Raw genomic sequence first — 26,227 nt, 5'->3', positions numbered from 1 at the left:
TTTTTGGCTGCTATTTTTCTCTGCATGTCCAAACCGACGCAGCACTGCTTTCTTGATTTTTTTGGTAATACTCGTCAGAGCTTTGCATACACAGCACAGATCATGGCATCTGTACACCCATCTAACCTAAGTCTCGGATTCGATGCCCGACATGGTTGATATGAAATATTTATTTAAAAAGATTGATCATCTTACCAGCATGCAACAAAAATTATCAAGATACACTGCGATTGGTGTACCAATGCAGTCCCCTATGCACCATTAGGTGCGGAAAGGGTATGATAATGACTAACTTACTAGAGTCGCCCATATGGAGAAAAACCATTCTATGATTATTGACCACGAAGTTAGCCACAGATTATAGGAATTCAACGGGCCGTAGGTACTTGGGTTGAGAATCGCAAGAGTAAACCAAAACCGTCTATTACATGTTTGTTGTTGAACTAAACTACTACGGGACCACAACCCGTTTTTACTTACATGAAATTATTGAGTAAAATACTGAGACATTGCCACAAAATCAAACATTCTATAAAAAATATAATCACTCCATGTCAGTGCTTCTAATAGCATGTGTCCTTTCAGTATGTTGGTTTTATATTTTTGTACAGCTACTATGATGAAGGTGTATAGTGGGATTTGCATTTTCGTGTCCCGATGAAACCAGTAGACATTGAAAAGTCTGTAAGTGGTTATTTACGATTATTTACCAACATTTAATAAATCTATAGAAATTATGTACTTAACTTTTATTTATTAATCGTCGAGCAGTTTCCCTAAGCAGTTAGTTATCTTCAAATACAGGAAATTCCCACATTTTTTAGATATCTATTAATTTTATTAACATTTATAATAAATATTTATAAAAATAAATATATCAGTCATTCTGGACTCCCTATTTGCAGTTTTTTCAGTACATCACACTATATTTCATTCTTTTACTTTGGTATGATATAATATCTGAAATGAAACCAAACATATTTTAATATTTGTTTATTTATCTATTAAATACATATTTTTACAAATTGCACCAAAATAATGGCAAACTATAACAACCCGAGTAATGTTAATCTTTGGGGGCAGAATTATATATCTAAAAATAATTTTACCACGTGCAAATGATAAAAAAGAAATAGATTCAGTTAAAATCAGCCCCTGTGATTACCAATATTAAGGTTAAACATACTTTAATGTATGTCATTTGTCTATCGTTCTCCCCTAACTTACTGTTCTATCTGACAATGTTGTTAATTATTCGGAACACCCGGGCTAAAAGGGATCATATACAGCTGAATTTTAAAAATATTTTTTCCATCATAACAATTTACCTAAATAACTATGTATATTTTGCTTCCTTTTTAAAAAGTCGTAAATAATTCCATCAGGAAATGGGAATCTAGTTATGGTAGAGTGGGGTTTGAACTTTGACCCATGGGTTCTTGACACTACCACAGAACCACAACTAGATTATATATATATCTTGCAATTATCGGATAATATTGTTCATTTTTTTAAAAGTTAAATCTCTATTGATGTAGTTCAATTTCTAGGAATGGGGTAGGAATACTTGGCAATTTATGCTTCTTATTTGGACCAGTTGGTTTTTAATTCTCTTCATTATTGTTAGGTGGAACAATTAGCCAGGAGTAGGACGATATAAACTGGTGATGTTTGAACAAATGTAGGACAAATCAGTGATGTCCATGTCCGTGATCGTCCTCGGATTTGGTAAGTGCATCGTACGCGAGAGTGAGACCAAAGAGAACTGTGGCTGTTGGGACACCGCGCATTAAGAACATTCTTACATTCTGTCCAATGGATGGGAAGTGCTTTCGGTCGTATCTCCAAACCTCATTTCTGTGAATCATATATGATGTTATTAATTTTTTTTAAATACCATAGTGGAAATAGGCTTGTAACTGAAGATAATACAAGTTAACACAGTTTTTGCTACCATTTTTTTAAGAGTCATTGACACATTTATGGTCATGCGGTTACAAGAGGAGATTCCAACAGAATGCTCGTACGAGGTTTTCCTGTAATTTTAATTATTTAATACCAAAAACACATAAGACTTTTGCTCAGAAAAATTTCTGATGAACTTGCTGAGAAACAATCTGATCTAAAATTTGGAACGCTTTTGTTCTATGCAATAGAGCTAAAGGACTTCTCTTTAAGCAGGAGCGAAGTATTAATCTAAAGGCTACAAGATATGAATCGGACTTCTGTACTAGGGAAAATACATATCAAAGAAAATCTAGTTTTAGGTCAGCATTTGATTCAGGTAGAGAAAAATTTATTTCTTCTTTACAATACTAGGTTTGCCTGGAACCAATTGCATCACACTTGCACACAGTCCCAGTCAGTACAAACTCAACTCGAGTCACACTATTTCATTAATCATTCTTATTAATGTGAAACGTAACGTGGCACGAAAAATGTTATAAGTGAATTAAAAGTTTTCTTTATCCTTCATCCACAGTATTAACATTGTGGAAAAATTGTATTTAAAAAGAAAACTTTTCTTTGGTACGTGTCTTTCTTTTAGCTGTAGGGTCCATAGTTCATAATCGATGACACAAACGTGTTAAATTAGTTAACCTGCAGTAGAGTAATGACCGACGATACAATGTCATCATTTTCTATCGAATCCAATACATTCGTAGAATGCAACTCTTATAGTATTGCACGTTAAACCGGGAACATTGTTCTGCAGCACATTCACATCGTCCCTACCATGAAGAAATGAACTACAAAGGAACGTCGTCTATCAGCCCGTCCAGTCTTTCAGCCCAATAAGTTCAGTGCAGTTCGTTCAGCTCCAGCATGTAGTTCAAATGCAGTCTCTTCAACACATCATCGACGTAACACTCGTCCGACATAATTCATTATTTATTCGCCATGTAATAAATAAACATTCAGCCATCAACTTCGTGTCCTCCCTGACAACCTCCAACTGGGACGGGATCACCACACTCAGCAACCCCAATCCTACATAATGAGCAAATTCAGCCGGTCTCGTAGTTACCAAGTTCCGCTATAGTTAAGTTATAGAGTAAAAAGTTGTAAAGCGCTCCAAAGGGACTGTTTACCTCAGCCATGGGTCAGAGAGTCCCTTGGCAGCGAGTCTCTTCTGAATGGCAACCAGTTTAGGAACATTTTCCACTTTGTAAATGGAGTAGTCGGGTACCACGTATGGAGGACCGTGTCCATGTCCGTGACCATGACCATCCCCTCCCATTGTCTATAACAAAAACAACTTATTGTAATAATGAATAATTTGCACTTTGTTTTTTTGTACCACAACAGGCCAGGAGGTCCAATAATAGTGGTCAATTACATCACAGGACATTGGAAGCCTCACCCACTTACCTGGATCTGTTTTAAAGGTCTTGTGGCCTCTTTTCAGATCCGCACATTGCAAAAACATTTTTTTTTAGAGTTGTAATGAACGGGCTTAATAGGGTAGAATTATTTAGCCAGTATCGGACTTGTTTCTTCCGGTTTACAAACAAGGTAATGAACTAACATACCCTATCGCCGTAAGAATTGGGAAAATTAGAATGACGGTGACAGACAAATTGAAATTGGCGATAAAATTGAAAGCAGTGAATTTTTCATTCTTTTTTTACTGATAATATTTCATTGATCCCAAACTTTCAAAATTTTCCTTCTTTTAAAAAACACGCACTATCCTGGATTCAAACTAAAGATATTAACTCTTTTTTTCTATGATATATTTTGTTTCCCTTAAATAGTAAGGAATATTTCAATGTTTTTTTAATATTTTCTATTTCCTTTTTAATTACTATAAAATAAAAAAGTACCTTATAATATTTTACAGAATATTTCCTTTTCTCTTTCTTATATTAAAAAAAAAAATCATACCGGTCTATTTTTAATAGGAGCAAAAATTCATAAACATTTCTTGTATACCCACAAACAGGCCATGCTTTTGTGGGATTTTTGTTTACTATTTTTACTATTAATATGTATTTCATTGCTATGTAATTATGCTTTATTTTGTGAATACTCTGTTTTACCTCTTGTGTATATTGTAAAAAAAAAACAAAAAAAAAAAAAAAAATGTTAACTCAAAAAATGAAAAGTGCAAATCTTTTGTAAACAAATAATTTTTAATAAAAAAATTATATATTTACATCACAGGATGCCCAAGCTTTAGAAAAATCATAATTAATTTTCGTGTTCTCACCGGGAATCCAACCCCAAACCTTCCGTGTGTGTCATGTGCCAGCCATTACACAATGGGAGCATTTTAGTGGTTAACTTAAAAATATCATTATCATTCTCTATCCGGCACTGGACTGATACACCAATCACTGCATATCATTTTTGTTACATGAAGGCAAGGAAATCAGTCGTAAGCTTTAAGTGCCAGAATTATGGTTTTAATAAACACAGAACTGAAATCTTCATAAATACTTTCAGAATGTTCTATTCACGGTGGACAACGACCGCTATTAAGAAATTAGTCATTACGGAAGGAGAGAAATATGATATTCTAGGCAGTTAAGAGGGTTATACACTGACTTCGGCTATATGTAACTAAGAATTTTGAGTCAATAACTCTAAGATTTTGACTCTGACGAGATGCCTATCTATTTAGAATCTAATACATGTCTAGGAAGATTTAGACGTACTAAAAATATTGTTCATAAAATATCTGGTAAAAAGAAAGAATATAATAATTTAATTTGGGAAGAAATGTTATTTTGACGTTTGGTGACATTACATAATATTTTTTTTAGATTTCAGGACAACTTGTGAAAATACTATTATGTATATGTAATTTTAATAAGGTATTTACTCACGTTTTTGGTTTATTGCGATTAAAATAAATGATAAATTTTAGAATCTGGCAAATTAGCGCACGGTGTGAGGTATTAATTCACGATTATTTTATCTATGGTAGAAGAGAAGTGACAGAACAGAAATATCCGAACGCCTAGATACAACATTCTGATCGATACGAGTGAAAACGGGGTTTGAAGTACAATACAAAGATATTTAAATGTATTAGTAATGTTTCCAAACCACAGTAAAACATTTTATTATAACTATAATTATTTATTGAGATAATTATTTACATTTTACACAATAACATCCTCGAAAAAATGAAATATGTTGAAAGAGATAATTACTGTCGTATGTTTCAACTACATTAGTAAACCACCTGAATATTTTACAGAATAAACTTTCTTAGAAAACCTTTGTAAAAATGAAGTTTATCCTGACAAAAGTTTGTTTGTATGGTAGTTTTTTGATTTTTCAACGAAATTTCAATCCTTCATTAAAATTATTTATTTTGTGTATCTTGATCATTTTGTTACGTGAAAGTATGACGATTAGTTTTACGCTTCAGGTAGATCCAGGGACTATGAAATATTCTAGTGTTGAAATACCTTTTTCAATTAGTATTTCATGTCAACCATGTCGTAAATCAAACCCAAAATCTTTTGCATGGTAGGCAAACGCGCTGTCCACTACACCACGAGGCCGAAAAACATAACATACACTTTGTAAAATTTATAAATTAGCTTTTAACGCCCATGAAATCTATAAACATTTGTTTTAAATCGCTCATTTACAAGGTCATCACAGTAATCAATTCCATAATTTATTTCACATCAAATCTTTGAATAATTAAAGCAGCAAAGTGATTTTAAAATATAGTAAAATGGTTATTCGTTGGATTTCGGTAAAATAATTAAAGAACCACTTTAAGGATTAAATTACTTAAGGATGCATAATGAAGTAAATAATGTACGTGATATAATAGATATATGCATTCCAGCAACGCAGCTTGCTTTCAAGCAATTAATAATAGGTAAATGTATAAAAAATAGATTGTATGCACCTACATAAAGCAAAATATACATTTATTAAAAAAAATAAGAACATCATAAATACGAGGAGTTTTTCTTATTTTTAAGTTATGTAATAAATATTGGAGGAAGAAGGCAAAAATGTATGATTTTTACAATACCAAGTTTACAATGTTTTGTTATTTTTTTTACTCAAGATCATTGGAAATCGGTAACAACCACAACCATAATAAAGCTTGTTTTAGTGTTTTCTTAACTTTTCATGTATCTGCTTTTTAAAATTATTATTGTATATATAATTTGGTTTTTTTCAGGCGTTGAGAGATTACTAGTGGCAATAAGTTCACCATTTACCCATGTATGTTTTTGTTTCATTTTTCATTTTTATTGCATTGTATATTTATATTATGGTTAATAATTTTTTTAAACTATTATTATTGAACAAAAAAAATGTTTTCTGTACATGGTGTGAGCGTTCCTTTAGAATAAATAAATGCGAAGGGCGCATGCGCAAGCGGTGTTTGTGTAGATTGGGCGCTCACCGATCACTTTTCCTCTTGTCGTTAGTCGCTAGTGGCTAGCAGCTATTTCTGTGTATTTTGTTGTGACAAGTGGACTCGCTCCGGCTGTCAATAGTTCGCGCCGTTGTGAATGTGAGCGACTTTGCGAATCCCACACGTTTTATTACGTAAATTGTTCAGTGAAAATCAAGCGAAACATACAAAATGCACGTTTTTTACAGTGTGTGAAGTGGAAGTGATTATTTTCATTTACGAAGATGCGAAATAAAATACACGCATCCTCCGGTGCACATAATTGGACATTTGTCTCGATTATTCTGTTCGGATTACTCGTCGATGTCCTGGGGATTGTGTTAAAGGATATAGAAGATCTTCCTCTGGAGTGGAGCTCTCCTCGCTGGCGAGGTAACTAATTTATTCCATTTTAACAAATCGCGATTGTTACATTTTGATTTTGACAAGCCATCGATTCGGAGATTTTATTGTTTTCAATATTGACCGTAAACACTAAATAACCAATATGAAATCGACTAATCCTTGTATGTTTTATAAAAAGTTTTGCACGTTCTATTTGTCAGTTGGTTATTTTCTATTTTAGTCTGTAAATGTCAGAGGGCCTCTGTCATTGTTTACATTTTCCGCAAATATGTTTATTTTTAGTTTAACGAGTTATTGCCTTTTAATTTATTGAAGTATCAAAAAAGAATCACACTAAAAACGAGTTAATTGGTTTTTAAATTTGGTTAAATGATGGGCGACCTTGACTAGGAGCACATTTTAAGTTTTCTCAAATAAATTATCGTCCACGGATTCTATATTTAGAATATTTGGATGTCCCGTTGTTTCGTGTTCCCATAAAACTTGAAACTGTTACTAAACAAATATCTTTCAATGCGTAATAATAATAATGATAAATGAATCGTTTAAATCATGTTTAAACATATTACAACAGAGATTTTTAATTTAATTTAATTTATTTTGTTTCACAAACAATAAACAATACATGACATTGGTATAATTACCACAAATTGTTATTTTAGGTATTGTTCATCAATTATATGTGAACACAGCATGCACAAATAAAAAAGAAAAAAAAAAGTTTACAATAGATGTATTTTTTAAATTGGCTAGCTTAATTGAATTATTTGATTGTTATACAAGTGGACTTTTTTTAGTGTAAGTCTTTATAATCGATTTAAAAATTCACTAAGATAGACCGGATCTTGTCTTGAGGCAGTAATTTAATTTTTTTTTGACCTAGCTTTAATTTTATTTAGTTGTATTTTATTTTATTAGTGCCTGTATTTATTATAAGAAATTGTATTTACCATCGTTGAAATGGACTCCATAAGTCCGTCAAATAAATTAATAAGTTATTACAATAAATTATTACTTATAGGTTATTACAAATAACGAATTGGAAGAGTTGAGGAAATGTGAATGTTCAAACATGGGCATAATGGTGAATGTTACACAGTGTGTAAAGTGGCCACTTAAACCAGCCAATGACAGGTCATAAGCCCTGTAAATGCCTAGACTCCCATAATCACTTCTCAAAAATGTTTTCCCTCTCTGTTGAAATAAATTTAAATATTACAAATTATTTTACCTAACTAACAATGGTGACTATTTGATTTTATAAATTTCGTTACAGTTTTCCTATAATTATTTAATGTATCGTTAAAGATATCAATTTCAGCATTACTTTCTACATTATTATATAATCTTAACATACGTGATAATGCATAAAAGTGCGCCATATTGTTATTGAGATGAAGAACATAAAAAAATGGAATATCGAAGCTTAGGAATTTATAATGGAAAGTGAGTTTTACTAAAACAAGTAGAGGAATTTGTGTATCTGTGAAGTATGTTTACTAGGGATGGAATGACAGTGAAAGATATTAAAATGAGGGTGAGTGCCGGGTTGGCAAATAAATGTTTGTCGCAAGAGACAAAGTTAGCAGTCCACAATGGAGCCTGATGTATAGAAGCGAAGTATGGACTTAAATAGGGATGAAATTAGGTTGAATGCTGTCGAAATGCGATCTCTCAGGCGAATGTGTGGTAAAACTATGCACGATATATGCACAAATGTCGAGATCCGTACATTTTGTAAGGCTGAGATAAGCATTATCGACAAAATCAAGAAAGGAGCTCTGCGCTGGTTTCGACATGTAGAGCGAATGGACAGCGAAAGAACGGCTAAGAATATTTACAATGCGAATGTTGATGGGTGCAGAAATAGAGGAAGACCGAGAAAGACATGGCATGACCAAATCTAACAAATACTTGAAGATGGACATGTGAAAAGTCGGAATAATCGGCGCGCGTGCATGAGAAGATGTACGAATGTCAGGTCCGTTGATTACTTATTTATTTAGTCCTAAACAATATTCACAAACTGGTACGACCCTTAAATAAATTCTTCTTCATTCCCTTTCCGCACCTAATGGTGCATAGGGCACTGCATCGGTACACCAATCGCAGCGTATCTTGATCATTTTTGTTACATGAAGATAAGATGATGACTGATCACTGACCCGAAACCTCTTGCATGGCAGGCAAACGCGCTGACCACTACAACACGAGGCCGATTTTAATAATTTCAATTAATTTTAATTGTTCCAATAGTATGTATAGTACGACCACTAGTATTTTTCATTCTAAAAATAAAATAAAATTAATTGAAACTAAATAAATGATGGTGAAAAAAAATAACATTTTTACAGGAAAAATAATATAAAATCAATAATAAGTAAAATAAAATAAATATTTGAGGCGCTAACTCATGGGAGGGTCCGATGTCTTGCAGGGTACCCGCTGGCACAGCGCGGGTTTAAACTGTGTAACTCGGTTATAAGCTTAGACTATACCCTGTCTGCGTAATCTATAAGTGTGAAAGCACTACAATTGAACGTAGTTATACAGAAAGCAGCCAGCCATAGAAAAGTGAAACTGAGATAATAGCCATTTTTTTAAAAGAGTTAATTATAAAATCTACACAATTGTTTGAATGTGACGATATTTTTTTAATACAATGCTTGAAACGTAAATCAAAATTAATATATAAAATCAGCTTTAAAATTAAAAGAAAACTAAAATAAACCTAATTATTAACGACGTTCCTACAAGGTTACATAATTTTGCAAAAACGTTAGAGATAGGACAAATTGAACGTAGTCATACAGAAAGCAGCCAGCCATCGAAAAGTAAAACTGAGATAATAGTCATTTTGCGAAAAGAGTGAATTATAAAATCTACACAATAGTTTGAATGTTTTTGACTTTAACAAACGATAAACAATGAATACATAAGTTTTTTTTTTATATGTTACAAACAAGAATCCTATTGTGTATTTGACCAGTTTAAAAGATTTTTAAAGTACCGTAAGATTTTTCTAGTTTTGTGGGTGTTTTCTGCAAATTGAGAAATGCCGTTTTTGTGATCGACACCTTTTCGGGTGGTGATTAATACAGTTTTTTTTATTTGAAAGCGGTCTGGCTGTTTTTAGCAGAACATAGAATCGACCTTACTGCACCCGATAACATCAATATATCATTTTTACAAAATTGTGGACTGGCTGCTTTCTGCATAACTACGTTCAATTAATGATATGATTTTTTCAAGTTAAATAAACAAACCATCACGACGTTTCCCCTTAAGTAAGCAGTAAGCAGATAAGATAGAAAGCCATATCACCCTGTCTTTGTATTCAGATCTTACTTCCTCTACATTCATACATCTCGTGGACGCGCGCCGATCATTCCGAATTTTGATACGTCCATCTGCAAATATTTGTTGGGTTTGATCATGCCATGTCTTTCTCGGTCGTCCTCGATTTCTGCATTCATCAACATTCGCATCGTAAATCTTCAGACTGGTCTGAAGTCTGAAGATGCCCATTAGAGGGTGAAAGCGCTAATTGGTCGAATGTCGAAGTGGAAGTGTACCAAGTATTTTAAATTGGTAACTTATAAGATATTACGTTAAGATATTACATTATGTCGTTATTTTTTGAATATTTTTTATTAACTAATATAGTAGTTATTATCATCGGTATGTTTTCCAATTTATATTTTTGTTTAATTTCTTAATTACTCATTTTATATATTATAATGTGTATTTGTGGTTCAATTTTTATTATTATCGGTATGTTTTATAATTTATAATAATTGTGTCTCATTTATTTACTATTAATGGCATATTTTCTAATCTATTTTTATGATTCAATTTTTATTATTATTACTTGCATGTTTTCTAATTTAAATTTAAATTGATTTTTTATAATGTTATTATTATTCTTTGAACTTGTTAAGCATCATTTAATGAAATAAAAAATAAAAAAAAACACATGAAAAAAATAAGGTCCTTCCTAAACACAGGAATTTCCTAGCTAGTCGGGACCTGAAACAAATAAACTCCGTACATTTTAAAACTGTGAAATACTAAATAAATAAATAAATAAAGTAGTAATACTAGTAGTAATACTAGTAGTAGTAATACTAGTAGTAGTAATACTTTCAACTGAAAAAAATCGTGCGTTTTCGAGAAATTTCGCCTTACAATTAAATGCTCTAACTTTTGTCGCGTGTACAAAAACATTTTTACGTTATTTATTGTGTATGCAGATAATCGGTAGAATTCCATCATTCAATTTGGTATGTTTCCAAAATAAAACACTTGTATTGGATTTAATTCTACTTTTTAAAAAAATATATGTGACGCGTTTCGTCTTGTTAGGACTTTATCAAACTCATAGTTTTGTTTGATAACGTCCTAACAAGACGAAACGCGTCACATTTATTTTGGATACCTTACCAAACAACATTTTTAAATCCAAGTTTCCTTAGCACTGTAATTTCTCATTGAAATATCTGGGTAAGTTGTAAAAAACGCAAATATTTATTAAAAAAAAAAAACGCGGATTTTGGTATCGTAAAAATCAGAGATTTGCTCGAAAAACGAATGGACAGTGAACAGTTCTCAAACCGGAACATTGGTGCTAAACGGGTTATCTATCTTGGCATATATTCCTAGCTTCTTCCACATTCATACATCTTGTCATACATGCCCTTCGGTTCTGTCTGTTGTTGACATGACCTTACTTAAAATTTTGATTTATCTGATCATGCCACGTCTTCCTTGGTCGTCCTCGTCTCTCGTAACCGTTTAGTTTCGCCATTTATACTCGTTTTACCATTCTTTCGTCGTCCATTCGTTCTACGTGAATAAACCATCTCAGAGACCCTTTCTTAATCTTGTCAATTATACTTGACTCAGATTTACACTCTCGCATGATTTCATCATTCGTAACCCTGTCATACATTGATTTCCCAAACATTCGTCTAAGAGAACGCATTTCAACCGCGTTCACTCGGCTTTCATCCTTCCTTTGCCAGTTCCATGTTTCACTTCCATACATAAGTGTTGGGACTAAAACTCCGTTGTGCACTGCCAGTTTAGCTTCGATCGACATATTTTTATTAGCAATTACTGTGCTTAGTGGTCCGTTCATTTTGTTGCTCGCATTCACTCTCCTTTCAACATCCTTTTCTACTCTTCCACCTCTTGAAAACATGCTTCCCAGATACACAAATTCTTCTACTTGTTCGAGACATTCGTTTTTTAATAAATTAACAATTAAATTTACCAATACCTAAGTCTATAAAATAACACAACGTGATACTTGCATATATCAGTCCAAAACATTTTATTTTGATTTAAAAAAAACGTAAACCGATAATAAATAACCGATTCTTATCATTGTTGTTCTGCACGTTTTAATATATCGTTTCTGTTTCAATGATGATTAAATGTGTTATATAACCTCCATTGATAGCGTATACTTGTTCTTGCTTAAAGTTATCAACATGTTATATTGGTAAAGGCCGTAATAAAGAGAGGAAAAAGACTAGAATCTTTAACGAAACCTAAATGGTGTTATAACTGGTCCCAGAATGTTGAAATATTTCGAAATGTCGCGGTATAAAAGCAGAACCTGCCCAAGTATGCACCGGCGTTGCATTCGTGTTTTTATTTTGCAAGTCAAATTTAAGATGGTCGAAAATCATGTTTTCGTCTAGTTTTCAAAGTATCTATCTATTGTATGTTAAAATTGAGGGTATTATTTGCAAACACGACTCGTTCGAATATACTTGTATTGGAACCTGGAACGAGCCGTTTTTGCAAATAATTTCCTCAATGGGGTATTATCACTCGGGAGGAATATCGGATTTAACCTACTCTACAATTAAAAGATTTTTAAAGATTCTCCTAGTGTTTATATAAACCCTTATAATTAATATTTTCATTCATTATTTTCGTTTCGAAAATAAGGTCTTTCGAAAACGATCGTTTCTCAAGTTGGTATTAAATTTTGTCACAAAAGTTCACGAGTAATGCATTCATTTTAATGCTGGCAATGCCATAGGCCACAGATAGAAATATAAGGAGAGTTGTCTATGCATATTATCTTAAGCCCCCCCCCTTACCCACTCCACACTCCAGTTTCAGGCACTGACTTACATCTTATATCTCGAATTTTTTTTTTATTATATGGTTTTCAAGCTCTTCTATATATCAATTTATTATGATAATGATAAATTGAATTATCAATTTATCAAGAAAATTATAAATCACAACTCGTAGCGTTTGATAAGTGACAGGACGCCGAAAATATAAACAAACGACACATAGAAAAAGAAAGCTATCTACAATACTCTAAAAAACCATAGAAATTGATAAAAACAATCCGATGACGTCACAAAACATCCGAAGACGTCATACTTGATGACGTCACGAATTGTTTGTTTTTGGCACCATTCAAATTACTAGAATTTAATCCTTTATTTTTCCCTGATTTCTTAACAGATTTTAATAAGAATAGTACCGATCGGCTTGTGATTTTGTAAATTAATTTATTAGCTAATAAAAAAAATCCATGATAATTTCCCATTGAAGACCTTCTTTCAAAAACTATATATCACCTGTCACTGAACTTCTCCTAAACGGCTTAACCGATTTACATGCGGTTTTCAGTGAAATGTAGATCTTTGCGATGCGCGTGTTCGTATCTATAAAATCTTCAATTTAATCTGTAAAAAAAAGTTAGGAGGGTAAATGTTTTATTCATCGATCTACCAGGGTTGCTTTCGACGAGAATGCGTTTCAACTTTTTTCGTTTAAACATACAAACTGATCTCTTTCACTAGACGAGCATTTGGATTGATTTATTTATACATTCATGCAAATATATATGTATTACAAAACAACAATAATAACGTATCCCCTAACTCTGTGAGGCCAAATCATATACCCGATTATCTGCATCAATTAGTTTAAATGAACAGAAAATATCCGTTAATGAACATTATTCTACTATGCAGCGCCGCTATCACTTATTGATATTCGATCTTGTAAATTGTAAGGGATACAGAACAATTTCTCTAGTATCTGCTCAAGCTGTGGGTGCTTTTATCTATTTATTTAACTTTTGTACATAATGTTATTTGTACATTGGCGGGCTTATTGCCAAATGGCAATTTCTTCCAACCAACCAATAAAATAAAAGTTTTATTTTTATAATTCAAGTTACAGAACATATGCAATAGAAAAAAAATATTTAAAAGCTAAAGATATATATAAATAAAAATAAACGTATTAAATTACCTTCAATCAAAACTTTCCTTTCCTCTTTTTTCCTTTTTCTCATTACTCAATGGGAAAAAGGAAAAAAGAGGAAAGAGGAAAGGAGGAGAGATTAAGGAAGAGAAAGGAGATGTTTCTTCAGTTATTAAATTACCACCCGTGTAAGGAAAAACGACTTGATTTATTGGGTCCACGTGTAGTATTTAGTGAGCACGATAAAAATAAAAAAGGAATTAATTCATTAGTTACGTAAACCTTGACGAAGAAGCTTGTTTGCTCTGAAACCGGTCGGTGGAACATAACAATTATTGGTTAAAAACAAAGTTGTTTTATTTATTTTATGAAATCTTAATTGTTTAACTGCTGATCTTGGCTCTTATGGCTTATGAGTTGGCCGACCACTGCTCTATGATAACTGATAAAATCTGACATGGGCACTTCTAGTGTTAAACTCCCGATTTATTGTACAAATAAAAACCGGTTTCCTATCATTTGTAATAATTGCTATTGCTATTGTTGTCATTTGGTACATTTATTAGGAGCTAAGAAAGATATAACAAAAATACTTATTATTTACATTATTTTGAGTTTCTCCAAATGTTAGTAGACAAAGACTGGATTTCACCCCTAGGGAGTCATTTAGATAAACAAAGTACAACAGGGGTGGAGAAGATTTTAGAGAAGGGAGTATGAAAGTCTAGGCATTTACAGGGCTTATGACCCGTCGTTGGATGGTTCAAGTGGCCACTTTACGCACTGTGTAACATTCATCATTTTGCCTATGTTTGAACATCCAACAACAACAACAAACCATCACGCCGTTTCCCCGTAAGGGTAGGCAGAGAGGATAGAACGCCACATCACTCTATCTTTGCATACAGATCTCGCTTCCTCTACACACACATTCGACAGCATTCAGTCTATTTTCATCCCTTTTTTTCTACGTCCATACTTCGCTCCCATACATAAGGGTCGGGACCAGAACTCCGTTGTGAACTGCTAATTTTGCCTCTTGTGACAACATTTATTTGCCGTGGTTGATTTAAGTGCACCGTTCATTCTGTTCCCGGCACTCACCCTTCTTTCAATATCTTTCTCAATCATTCCATCCTTAGTAAACATACTTCCCAGATACACAAATTCCTCTACTTTTGAACATCATATTTCCATATTTCATCCATGTTTCTTCAATTTTGTTTGAACAAAAGTTTGAACATCCACATTTCTTCAATTCTTCCATCTGTCGATTTTAGTGAAGTTAAATAGCTAAAACCTTTATCGTTGTGAAGAGATTCATCTGATCGAATTAATTTACATACTAGGCAACGCCTGAAAACGATTTTCCAATTTTAAAGAAGAAGTTTAAAAATTGGACTTATAGAGCAAACATAATTTTCGTTAGTGTTTATTTTATGTTTAAGCAAATAGTACATTGGTTCTATTTCAGTAATTTGGTAAAACAGCGATGATCTAATTACATCAAAATAATCATATCGTATATATCTTAGTTTATCGCAGGAGGCTAGACTAGCAGTTTACAATGGAGTTCTAGTGCCAACTCTAATGTATGGGAGCGAAGTGTGGAATTAGAAAAATGATGATGAAAGTAGGTTAAATGCTGTCGAAATGCGATCCCTCGGGCGAATTTGTGGTAAAACGACGCATGATAGGTGCTATTTTTTATTTAATTTCAATTTATTTAATTTTATTTTTAGAATGAAAAAAACTATTGTATTGAAGTGGTCGTACTATACATACTATTGTACCAATTAAAATTAATAAAAACTTTTAAAATCGGCCTCATGTTCTAGTGGTCAGCGCGTTTGCCTGCCATGCAAGAGGTTTCGGGTCAGTGATCAGTCATTATCTAACAAAAATGATCAAGATACGCTGCGATTGGTGTACCGATGCAATTTCGCCGCGCGCATTCGTGATGTCGCCGCGTAATGTTGCACGATGGGGAAAAATATAATTATAACACAAATGTAAGGTTAAGAAAAGTAATCTGTTAACTTCTCTTAAAATTTATTGTGCACGCGGAAATATTGATTGACACAACAGAGTAGATAAGTAAAGGGTCATTTAATAAAAGTAACTGAATTCATGAACTTTAAACTTAAAATATAAAACAAATTTTATTTGACATAAAACGGATATTTTTATATCATGTTAAATAATATTAGATGTTTTGAAGATAATGTCTATCAAATGTCCACCACTAAGTTGTTTAATCCGAGGTCCAATTTTCATTATTTCTCTTATTAGATGAGCAAAGTAGGGTAACAAAATTTACTACTCTGGCAACACTAACGAAATTTCCTTTTTGTTTCTTCGACAATCTGACCGATGGAAAAATAATTCAATTTTTAAGTAATGCATTTGCTACTTAAACATTCGTTTGCTAATTACACATGAAATGTGATACCATCCTGTTTCTTTAAGATCCTGGGTGTATTTCTACACTTTAAAAGGACACAACACGGCATAGTTAAATTCAAATCAGGAGTTGTGTACTGAGCGACATCTACAAAGAAACTAATGGGTCGAAACGTAAACCTACTTATTTATAACTAGTTGAGTTGCCTTCCATTTGATGTGCTTATGCAGTTTCTGGACTATTCTTAATTCTATGTACATATTTTTTTTTTTTTTTTAACATAAACGGCAAATCTGCCTTTTACAAAAATTTATAATACTAACATATTTGGCTTAATATATTTTTTTAAAAAAACATAAATTTACCCAAGATTTATAAAAAAAATCAAACCTAAAAATTATACAAGATTTATATTTAAAAAAATAACCTAAAAATTACACAGCATTTTCAGAAGAAAGTTTAAACAATTTAAGAATAAATTAATGTAAAAAACAAAATTAAATAATAACACATTCTAATGTAATACAATAAGAATAAGTACAATCAATAAGAATAGAAGATAGAAGAATAATTACAATCATAAGTAAAAACTGTACATATTATATAAAATGCATTAATAAATAAATATAATTACCATTTACCATCTTTAAAAAGTTCAAAAGGTTTGTTCCATAGGAATAATACCCTACACTGAATATATCAGATACGTGGGAATAACTATTGCCGAGTTCACGAAGTCTGTTTAATACGGCATTACAAGTATACACTGTCCGTGAATTGTTGCTACAAAACGGTGGCACCTGTCAAGTCATTCTTCCAGGCACCCTGAAGTTGATGAGAGATTCAGGGCAATCCCATATTGAATTTACAATTTTGAATACATTTAAAAGGTCTATAATTTTTCTTCTATCGTTAAGTTTTAACAAATTTAATGTTTTTAGTAAAAAATCGTATATATTTAGATATTGTAGATGTTTTTTTAGCATTTGCAATGCACGATTTGTCGCCCAACTAGACAACGGTCTGTTCTTGTGAATCAAATTGTGAATTTATTGGTTTGCAACGGAACTTCGTAATAATTAAGATATACGAACAAATAAATGACCTAAGCATCAAGGAGAAATTATAGTTAATTCGCACGGTACTGTATTTCTAACGGCCCGTTACACCGAACAAGTTAAATTGGTGTTATCAAATTACAACATAGATAAAGAAAATTTCTGACAAGGAAGTGTGGAAGTCTAGGCATTTACTGGGCCTATGACCTGTCATTGGCTGGTTCTGGATCTATTCACACACATGATGTTATGTTTATCCGCCCGGACACGGGAATAAAAAAGCTATGCTTATTGCTTTTTCAATCCTTCCTTTAATTACATATCATTACTGACAGCAAATTATTCATTATGAACTTTTGTTCGTATTATTTTATTTAAATCACAAATGAATATTCAAATCCTGACAGACTTCTGACCTTTTCATTGAAGATAATACACTTTTATCGACAAAAGAAAAGGCATCTATTTGTATTTTTATAAAATTATTCAGCATAAAATAAATACGCATTGCAATTCGTATCAGCATGTATTCGATCAACACTAAACTATTAACTTTAGATAAAATACAGGGCCCGCATTACAATATGAAGTTAACATCAAATGTATGTATGTATGTATCAGTAGCGTGCCTAGGGTTTACGAGTAAGGCAAGCCCATATATATATTTTTTAAATTCACATGTGGTGTAATTCTCTGACAGCCTCATAGTATAGTGGCCAGCGCATTGAACTACCATGTAAAAGGTCTCGGGCTCGATTCCCGACATGATTGATATGAAATATTTATTTAAAAAGGTGTTTTTACACTAGAATGTGTCATAGTCCCTGGACTGGTACTTGAAGCGTAAGACTGATCATCTTACCTTTATGTAGCAAAAATGATCAAGATACACTGCGATTGCAGTACTCTATGCACCATTTGGTGCGGAAAAAGAAATGATGATGAATTCATTTGTGTGAAAACATGATGTGAGCTTTCTTCACTACAGTTGTACAGTCTACAAAGCATCCAAAAGGCATATTATGAAGAATAACAATATTTTTTTTTAATATGCATAGGATAATCTTTCTGAGGTCGTTTAAATAAACGAAATCAATAAAACACAATATTATTTTATATAAAGGAATTCCTCAGATATCAACCATTACCAATAAGTAACATCAATATAATATGGCGTGCGTAGAGTTGAATAATAGTCATCGGAACCCATAGATACATAAATATAAATTATAATTGATAGAAGATATAGAAAAAAGGAAAGTAGATAGGCAAATAAAAAAGAAACGTCGGCCATCTCCGAATTCATTTTATATATGACGTTTGCACAAAATGAAGTAAATTATCGTAAATTTTAACCAGTACGGGTCTTTATACAATTAAAATAAAAAAAACCGTTTAAAATTATCAAATTCCGTAAAAAAGAGCATAATAAACAATCGTAAAGTTTGTTCGATACGAAATACGAGAGGCGCTCTCTGCCAACTTTACCCTAAAGAAGCTGGCTTCAGATTCCCATATAAAACTCAACATATACAGACAAACATTTGATGAGTTTACTGTTTGCATCACATGCGAGTTGCACCGTGAAATAAGCCCCATAAGAAGCCCACGTGCGTGAGCAAGATAAGAAGACATAGTGTCGTTCGCGCACACAGATTTCATGCGGTTCGGATCTCGGGATGCAAACAATACCAACGTCGAACAGATCTCTAATTCTCATGCGGCGCGAAATTTAAACAACGAAATGAATTATTTTTAAGCGTTTGGTTCAGATTTGATTATTTTGAAATAAAATTAATAGGCAAGCCCGGCTTATGGGCTTCTATGGAAATACCGCCACTGGTATGTATCTATCTTGCCACTTAATCGCATCGCCTCGGATGTCGACATATTTCACGACAGTGGGCCTTCCCTTAGGAAAGCACTTTCTAACTTTTAATTTTTCTTTTTACATTTTGTTATATTATTTTAATAACATAACTATCTACTGTAATTTGTGATCTATTATTGTATCTAGAATGAATTGGGTCTTTTTTCTGTAATGTTCTTAATATCTGAATAAATAAAGGAAATGAAATGAAGTATCTTCAATTTTTTCTACAAAGTAAAATTAATAACCGACATCTACTGAAGAAATATTCCACAAATCGCAACTTATGACACCAAAGCTAAAACGCTAAATCAATACTCGCTTACAGATTGCAAAACTATTTTAACTCAAACGAAAGACATAACCCCAACAATACAACACATGCAAATAATATAATCACTAGATTCTCAACACAAAGACAACTTAAATAAATACAAACTAATACTACTTTCGGACAAAGGTATTTTGAGTATTATGCAATTAAAATCTATAACCTACTTCCACTGTTCATTAAAACAATTAGTAACGAGAAAATGTTCAAAAAGGCTTAAAAAAAAGAGAGCTGGGTAGAAGTAAAATGGATTGTCTTATTCGCCCAAACCAATTTTGAATCACCTTCTCCGCAAATGTATAGTTTATGTTATTGATTTGTTATTAATACGATTATTGTAATGGTATCTACGCAGGTCTACCAATGAATGAAATGACTCGCCTACAGTCTGTATTGAATGCCGCAGCGAGACTTAATTTTGGAATCTCTAAGTTCAGTCATATCACTCCACTACTTCGGGAACTACACTTGCTACGTTTTCCACAGATGGTGGAATACAAACTCTGTTGGCTTATGTATAAGGCACTGCACAACTCTGCTCCAGAATATCTAAGAGAACTCTGCATTCCAGATGAACTAGCTGACAGACGTCTTGCGCTTAGATCAGCTTCATCTACGTCGAAAGGAAAAGTTATTATTAATGCAAACAGCGCACTAAATTCGGCGAACGCGCATTTGCGGTCGCAGGCCCTACGCCATGGAATGCTCTCCCAGCATAGGTCCGAAACTGTGAGAGTGAAGTGATGTTTCGGAAGAAACTTAAAACCCACTTGTTCTCTTAATCATTTGAATAAATCCTTAGCATGTGGTAACAAAATGCATTATTTTTCTTAAATTAAAAAGATAAAATTAAATTTTTATCTTTATATAATCACTTTGTAAAGCGCGCTTGAGGTATTATATTACGAAAATGGCGTTCTATAAGTTATCCATAATAATAATAATAATGTTTTTGTTATTTTTTGTGCGTTTTATAATATTAATAAATGAAATGTAAACATAATTACCTGGTGTATAAAACTGTCTGAACATTTTGTTAATTATCTCTGTATATTAAGTCTTCTTTGCATATTCTCACATGTAAAAATATTTTAAAATATATATGTATATATATTGTTAAGTGTACTCGGCACGGGTAACCCCAGTGAGGTCACATTATTTTTATTATCAATCTTTGTTTAAAATGGATAAAAATGAATTTAAAAAAAAATGATTATATTTTATTATAGTCCTTAAAATGTAACATGATTAGAATGACAGTTGTCAGAAAAAGTGACGATATTTTTTTAATACAAGGCTTGAAACATAAATCAAAATTAATGTATAAAATTAAAACAAAACTAAAATAAACCTAATTATTAACGACGTTCCTACAAGGTTCATTTTGCAAAAACGTTAGAGATAGGACAAATTGATCGTAGTTATACAGAAAGCAGCCAGCCATAGAAAAGTGAAACTGAGATAATAGTCATTTTGTGAAAAGAGTGAATTATAAAATCTACACAATACTTTGAATGTTTTTGACTTTAACAAACGATAAACAATGAATACATAAGTTTTTTTTTTTATATGTTACAAACAAGAATCCTATTGTGTATTTGACCAGTTTAAAAGATTTTTAAAGTACCATAAGATTTTCTAGTTTTGTGGGTGTTTTCTGCAAATTGAGAAATGCTGTTTTTGTGATCGACGCCTTTTTCCGGAGGTGATTAATACAGTTTTTTATATGAAAGCGGTCTGGCTGTTTTTAGCAGAACATAGAATTGACCTTACTGCACCCGATGACATCAATATCTTATTTTTCCGAAATTGTGGACTACGTTCAATTGATCAATGTAAATTGATCGAATAAAAAAATAATTCATTCCATGTTGTTCATGAAAAGGGTATAAATGTCTCATTTTTTGGTGAATAATTGTGTTAAACACACTATATAAGGCTTGTTTTTGTGTTTTTTTTATCAATTTTCGGAAACAGAGTTTTATGATTGCATGAAATAACTGATAAAATCGATTTGACAGTGATTAGTAATTTCCCATCACTAATGAAATTAGTTTGACAGCTGTCATTCTAATCAAGCCATATTTTAAGGACCATAGATGTGCGATATGTAGGACACTGGGACTTATTCCTCTGAGACGGTGAGCCCGGCATAAATCGAATTACCGAAATTGCCCGGCAAATCTGCTGGGAGATATATTAACTCTCTTAGATTAGGAGCAACGTTCCGATTTTTTGTCCGTAACGTTTTATTGACTAGAATAAAAATACTAGCACGCCGAGTCAAAGGCGAACCCGGGTACATTCAACTGTGCCGATTTTTTGTCGATATAAGAAGGCCTGCATTGAAAGGGGGATCTCGAAGGCCGGCCTAACTAAGTATCCAATAAATCCAAGTAATGTTAGCCCTTTCGACCGGGGTGTTCATCCAAATATACTTACACGAAATCTTAGGTTTGTTTACCCCGAAATTAAAAAGCGGCGAGTTTATTTTTTAATTGCTGGGTCCGTATTCTAAAGGGAAGTTAAAATTTATCCTCAAGTTCATCTACAAAGTATATTTATTTATTTATATTTGTATAATTTATATAGCGCCGTTTTTGTGAAAATCACCTCAAGGGCGCTGTACAATAAATAAATATCCCACTACGTTTTGCAGCTACAGAGCGCATAAACGGTTGGGATTCTTGTTCCTCGTCTCCAATTATGATATACAGGAGCTAGATTACAGCACGTCTTGCAGCTACAGAGCGCATAGACAATAAGAAATCTAGCCCCTTTTCCACATTTTTTATTTGACAATAAAGTTTAGAGATTTAGTGAAGGAAAATACATTTTTGGCTAATTTTTTTGTAAAATAATAGAAGAGAATACATTATTGACTAATTTGCTGTAAAATAATGAAGTAGAATACGTTATTAACTAATTTGTTGTAAAATAATTAAGGAAAATACATTATTGGCTAATTTGTTGTAAAATAATAGAAGAGAATACATTATTGAATATTTTTTTTTTAAATAATGAAATAGAATACGTTATTAACTAATTTGTTGTAAAATAATGAAGGAAAAAACATTATTGACTAATTTGTTGTAAAATAGTGAAGGAGAATACATTATTGACCAATTTGTTGTAAAATAATGCCGGAAAACACATTATTGACTAATTTGTTGTAAAATAGTGAAGGAGAATATATTATTGACCAATTTGTTGTAAAATAATGCAGGAAAACACATTATTGACTAATTTGTTGTAAAATAGTGAAGGAGAATACATTATTGACTAATTTGTTGTAAAATTATGATTGAATTGTCGGTTGACAGGTAAAACTCAGTATGTAGAGATTTACTTTAGAGTGATTTTGTCACTAAATTACCTATATATTTTCTAACAATGTCATCTATGAAAAGATCACTAAGCCCATTTAGTGATCTCAAACAACTGTTTATTATAGTATAACTCACTCACCCACTACAGTTTTGCTAGTGATTGTTGAAAAATATAGATCATGGAGATATAAAGTGGGCGGCCTCCGTGGTGTAGTGGTCAAGACGCTTGACTCACGCACGGAAGGTTCCGGGTTCGATTCCCGGTGAGAACACAAACATTAAATTGTGATTTTTCTCAAGCCTGGGTGCTCTGTGATGTAATTCACCACTGTAATTAGGCCTCCTGGCCTGTTGTGGTGCAAAAAAAATGTAAAAAAAAAAAAAAGTTATTTTATCATAAATCTGTACTTAATGAGTTTTACATGTCAACCGACAATATATTTTAAGATAATAACCCACGTTTCACGAGCGTTGACGATTTATTGTCAGTTTGAGACCCAGTGTTGATTGAAAATGTTCGTTGAATAATTTCTACAGTATAACAGATAAAAAATATTAAAAGCGAACATTTTCAAATAATTCCTTTTGTACATACGGAGTGCAAAATATTATGTTTATTTCCACTTTAATTTATTCAGGTCTGAAGAGGTTAACACGTTAAAACGCCTGACATGAAAATATGAGCTTTTATAATTTATGTACGCTGGAATAATGGAAAATGAAAAAAATATTCCCGTTAACCTTTGCCAACGTATGTAATATTAAGTATGTACATGTATTTTTAAGAAACGCTTGAAATATTTTTATGCATACATATATGCTTAGAACCCTAATTTTCCACCATTTTATTCCTTTTCTTTCCTGGATCCACTTCCACTCTCCTCCCAAACTCCTTACCCGATCTCACATCGTATCCATTCATTTCCTGTGTCGTTCTCGCTGTATCCTTCCAAACTCCGTACCTGATTCTACAAGCATTGAAAATTACGGAGCCAAGACATTAAGTGTTGGTACATCATCTATGTTTTTTTAATAAAAAAATATTAACACCATTTTGAACTATTTTTCAACGGATCAAGTTTCTAAAACATCTCTTCCTTATTCCAAGATAAAAATTGCTTAAAACATTTTACAATTACTATAGTCCTTAAAATATAGCTTGATTAAATTGACAGCTGCCAAACTAATGTCACTAGTGATGGGAAATTATTGATCACCGATTATGATGATCTGACATTATAACGGCGGTAGACTCTGGTAATCTAGTGTTGTTGGCTCTTTTGGACACGAGTGCTGCATTTGATACTGTAGACCATAACATTTTGCTTGAACGTCTGGAAAAAACTTATGGTATCCGTGATCAGGCACATATGTAATTCAATTCATATCTTAATGAAAGAGAATATGCAATTGTGTTCAAGGGTAATAGCTCATCTAACTTTAAGGTGTTTACTAGAGTACCCCAAGGATCAGTACTTGGACCACTCCTCTATCTCCTGGACACCAAAGATATAGAGAATATTATCAAAGAATGTGGATTGTAGTCTCACTGCTATGCAGATGATACGCAGATTTATTTTTACTGTAAACCGAGCGAGAGAAATGTCCTTGTTGATCTGATTAATGGATGCATTGAGAAAATGGGAAACTGGATGGCTGAAAAAAGATTAACACTTAATTCATCTAAAACGGAACAATTATGGATGGCTTCAGCCAGACGACAGAATTTGATTCAAGATACGGCACTACCCGATGTGAGAAGTACCGCTTTACCCACTGTTAAACTACTGGGAGTCATCCTTAATTCTGACCTTTCTCTTGACGCTCAAATTCGTAGAACAATAAGTTCATGCTTTTACCAGCTGAGACAGATTAAATGCATACGCAAAAATTTGACAGTTGATGCCGCCCGTCAATTACTAAATGCGTTTGTAGTGTCTAGAGTCGATTATTGTAATGGTATCTACGCAGGTCTACCGATGAATAAAATGACTCGCCTACAGGCTGTATTAAATGCCGCAGCGAGACTTATTTTTGGAATCTCTAAATTCAGTCATATCACTCCACTACTTCGGGAACTACACTGGCTACGTTTTCTACAGAGGGTGGAATACAAACTCTGTTGGCTTATGTATAAGGCACTGCACAACTCTGCTCCAGAATATCTAAGAGAACTCTGCATTCAAGATAAACTAGCTGACAGACGTCTTGCGCTTAGATCAGCTTCATCTACGTCGAAAGGAGAAGTTATTGTACCTTTACGCAAACAGCGCACTAAATTCGGCGAACTTGCATTTGCGGTCGCAGGGCCTATGGCATGGAATGCTCTCCCAGCAGAAATCCGAAACTGTGAGAGTGAAGTGATGTTTCGGAAGAAACTTAAAACCCACTTGTTCTCTTAATCATTTGAATAAATTCTTAGCATGTGGTGGAAAAGTAGTATGAAAAAGTAAATTATTTTTCTTAAATTAAAAAGTTAAAGTTTAAATTAAATTTATATCTTTATAAAATCACTTTGTAAAGCGCCCTTGAGGTATTATATCACGATAATGGCGCTATATAAGTTTTCCATAATTATTATTATTATTATGAACCGGCAAAATCGATTTTATCAGTTTTTTCGTGCAAACATGAAACCCTGTTTCCGAAAATTGAAATAAAAACACAAAAACAACCGTATTATAGTGTGTTTAAGACAATTATTTACCAAAAAATGAGACATAAAATTCTTTTTTTCATGAATAACAACAAATGTTTTTTTTATTCGATCGATTTACGTTGATCAATTTGTCTCATCTCTAACATTTTTGAAAAATGACGTAACCTTGTAAGAACGTCATTAATAATTAGGTTCATTTTAGTTTTAAAGCTGATTTTATATAATTATGTTGATTTATATGTCAAGCTTTGTATTAAAAAAATAAATGAACACGCCAGATACGAATGATTTTTCGTGTGTCAATATAAATCACTACTTAGACGTTACTACAAAGTTATGTCCTCACTTTTGCTCACAACTGTCATTCTAACCAAGCTATATTTTAAGGACTATAAGAAAAATGGCCTGAAATTAGCCATTTACCGTACATTCACGGAGACTGGACCGCTATGCACGTGCAAACCACGAGCCCACTGCGTGATATCGCACGATTGGCCCATTTCACACCACGGCAAAACTCTACACGGAATGATAAAATATAATACGGTGGATCGATATTTATTGTTTTACAATGACTTATTTATAT

The 26,227-nt window shown here is 32.6% G+C and overlaps 2 protein-coding genes across 2 annotated transcripts in view; one reads left to right on the top strand and one right to left on the bottom strand.

The window, feature by feature from the left end:
- Nucleotides 1–988: 988 nt before the first annotated feature.
- ND-B12 (NADH dehydrogenase [ubiquinone] 1 beta subcomplex subunit 3) lies at nt 989–4,970 on the bottom strand. Its single transcript, XM_088229427.1, has 3 exons — nt 4,833–4,970; nt 3,093–3,244; nt 989–1,857 (listed from the first exon to the last, which is right to left on the bottom strand). Exons 2-3 carry the CDS (start codon nt 3,239–3,241, stop codon nt 1,692–1,694), a joined length of 315 nt encoding a protein of 104 aa, XP_088085553.1. The 5' UTR covers nt 3,242–3,244; nt 4,833–4,970; the 3' UTR covers nt 989–1,691.
- A 1,399-nt stretch (nt 4,971–6,369) lies between these two features.
- Nucleotides 6,370–26,227, top strand: part of LRP1 (LDL receptor protein 1) — a gene marked incomplete at its 3' end in the record, with an annotated part of 184,689 nt that continues 164,831 nt past the window's right edge. Inside the window, exon 1 of the mRNA XM_088229426.1 lies at nt 6,370–6,772. Coding sequence (XP_088085552.1) covers nt 6,625–6,772 — 148 coding nt within the window. The remainder of the gene's footprint in view (nt 6,773–26,227) is intronic.

This window comes from Micrasema longulum, unplaced genomic scaffold (assembly GCF_059751315.1).
Source record: "Micrasema longulum isolate JH-2025_06_02 unplaced genomic scaffold, ASM5975131v1 h1tg000669l, whole genome shotgun sequence".
NCBI classification, from domain to species: domain Eukaryota; kingdom Metazoa; phylum Arthropoda; class Insecta; order Trichoptera; family Brachycentridae; genus Micrasema; species Micrasema longulum.
Note: the sequence above shows the minus strand (reverse complement) of the source record. Positions and strands in the feature narration are given on the sequence as shown.

Coding starts and splice junctions, on each gene's coding strand:
- ND-B12 (XM_088229427.1), bottom strand. CDS start 3,241: ATGGGAGGGGATGGTCATGGTCACGGACATGGACACGGTCCTCCATAC. Junction 1,858..3,092: donor CTCTCTGACCCATGGCTGAG/GTAAACAGTCCC, acceptor TATGATTCACAG/AAATGAGGTTTGGAGATACG.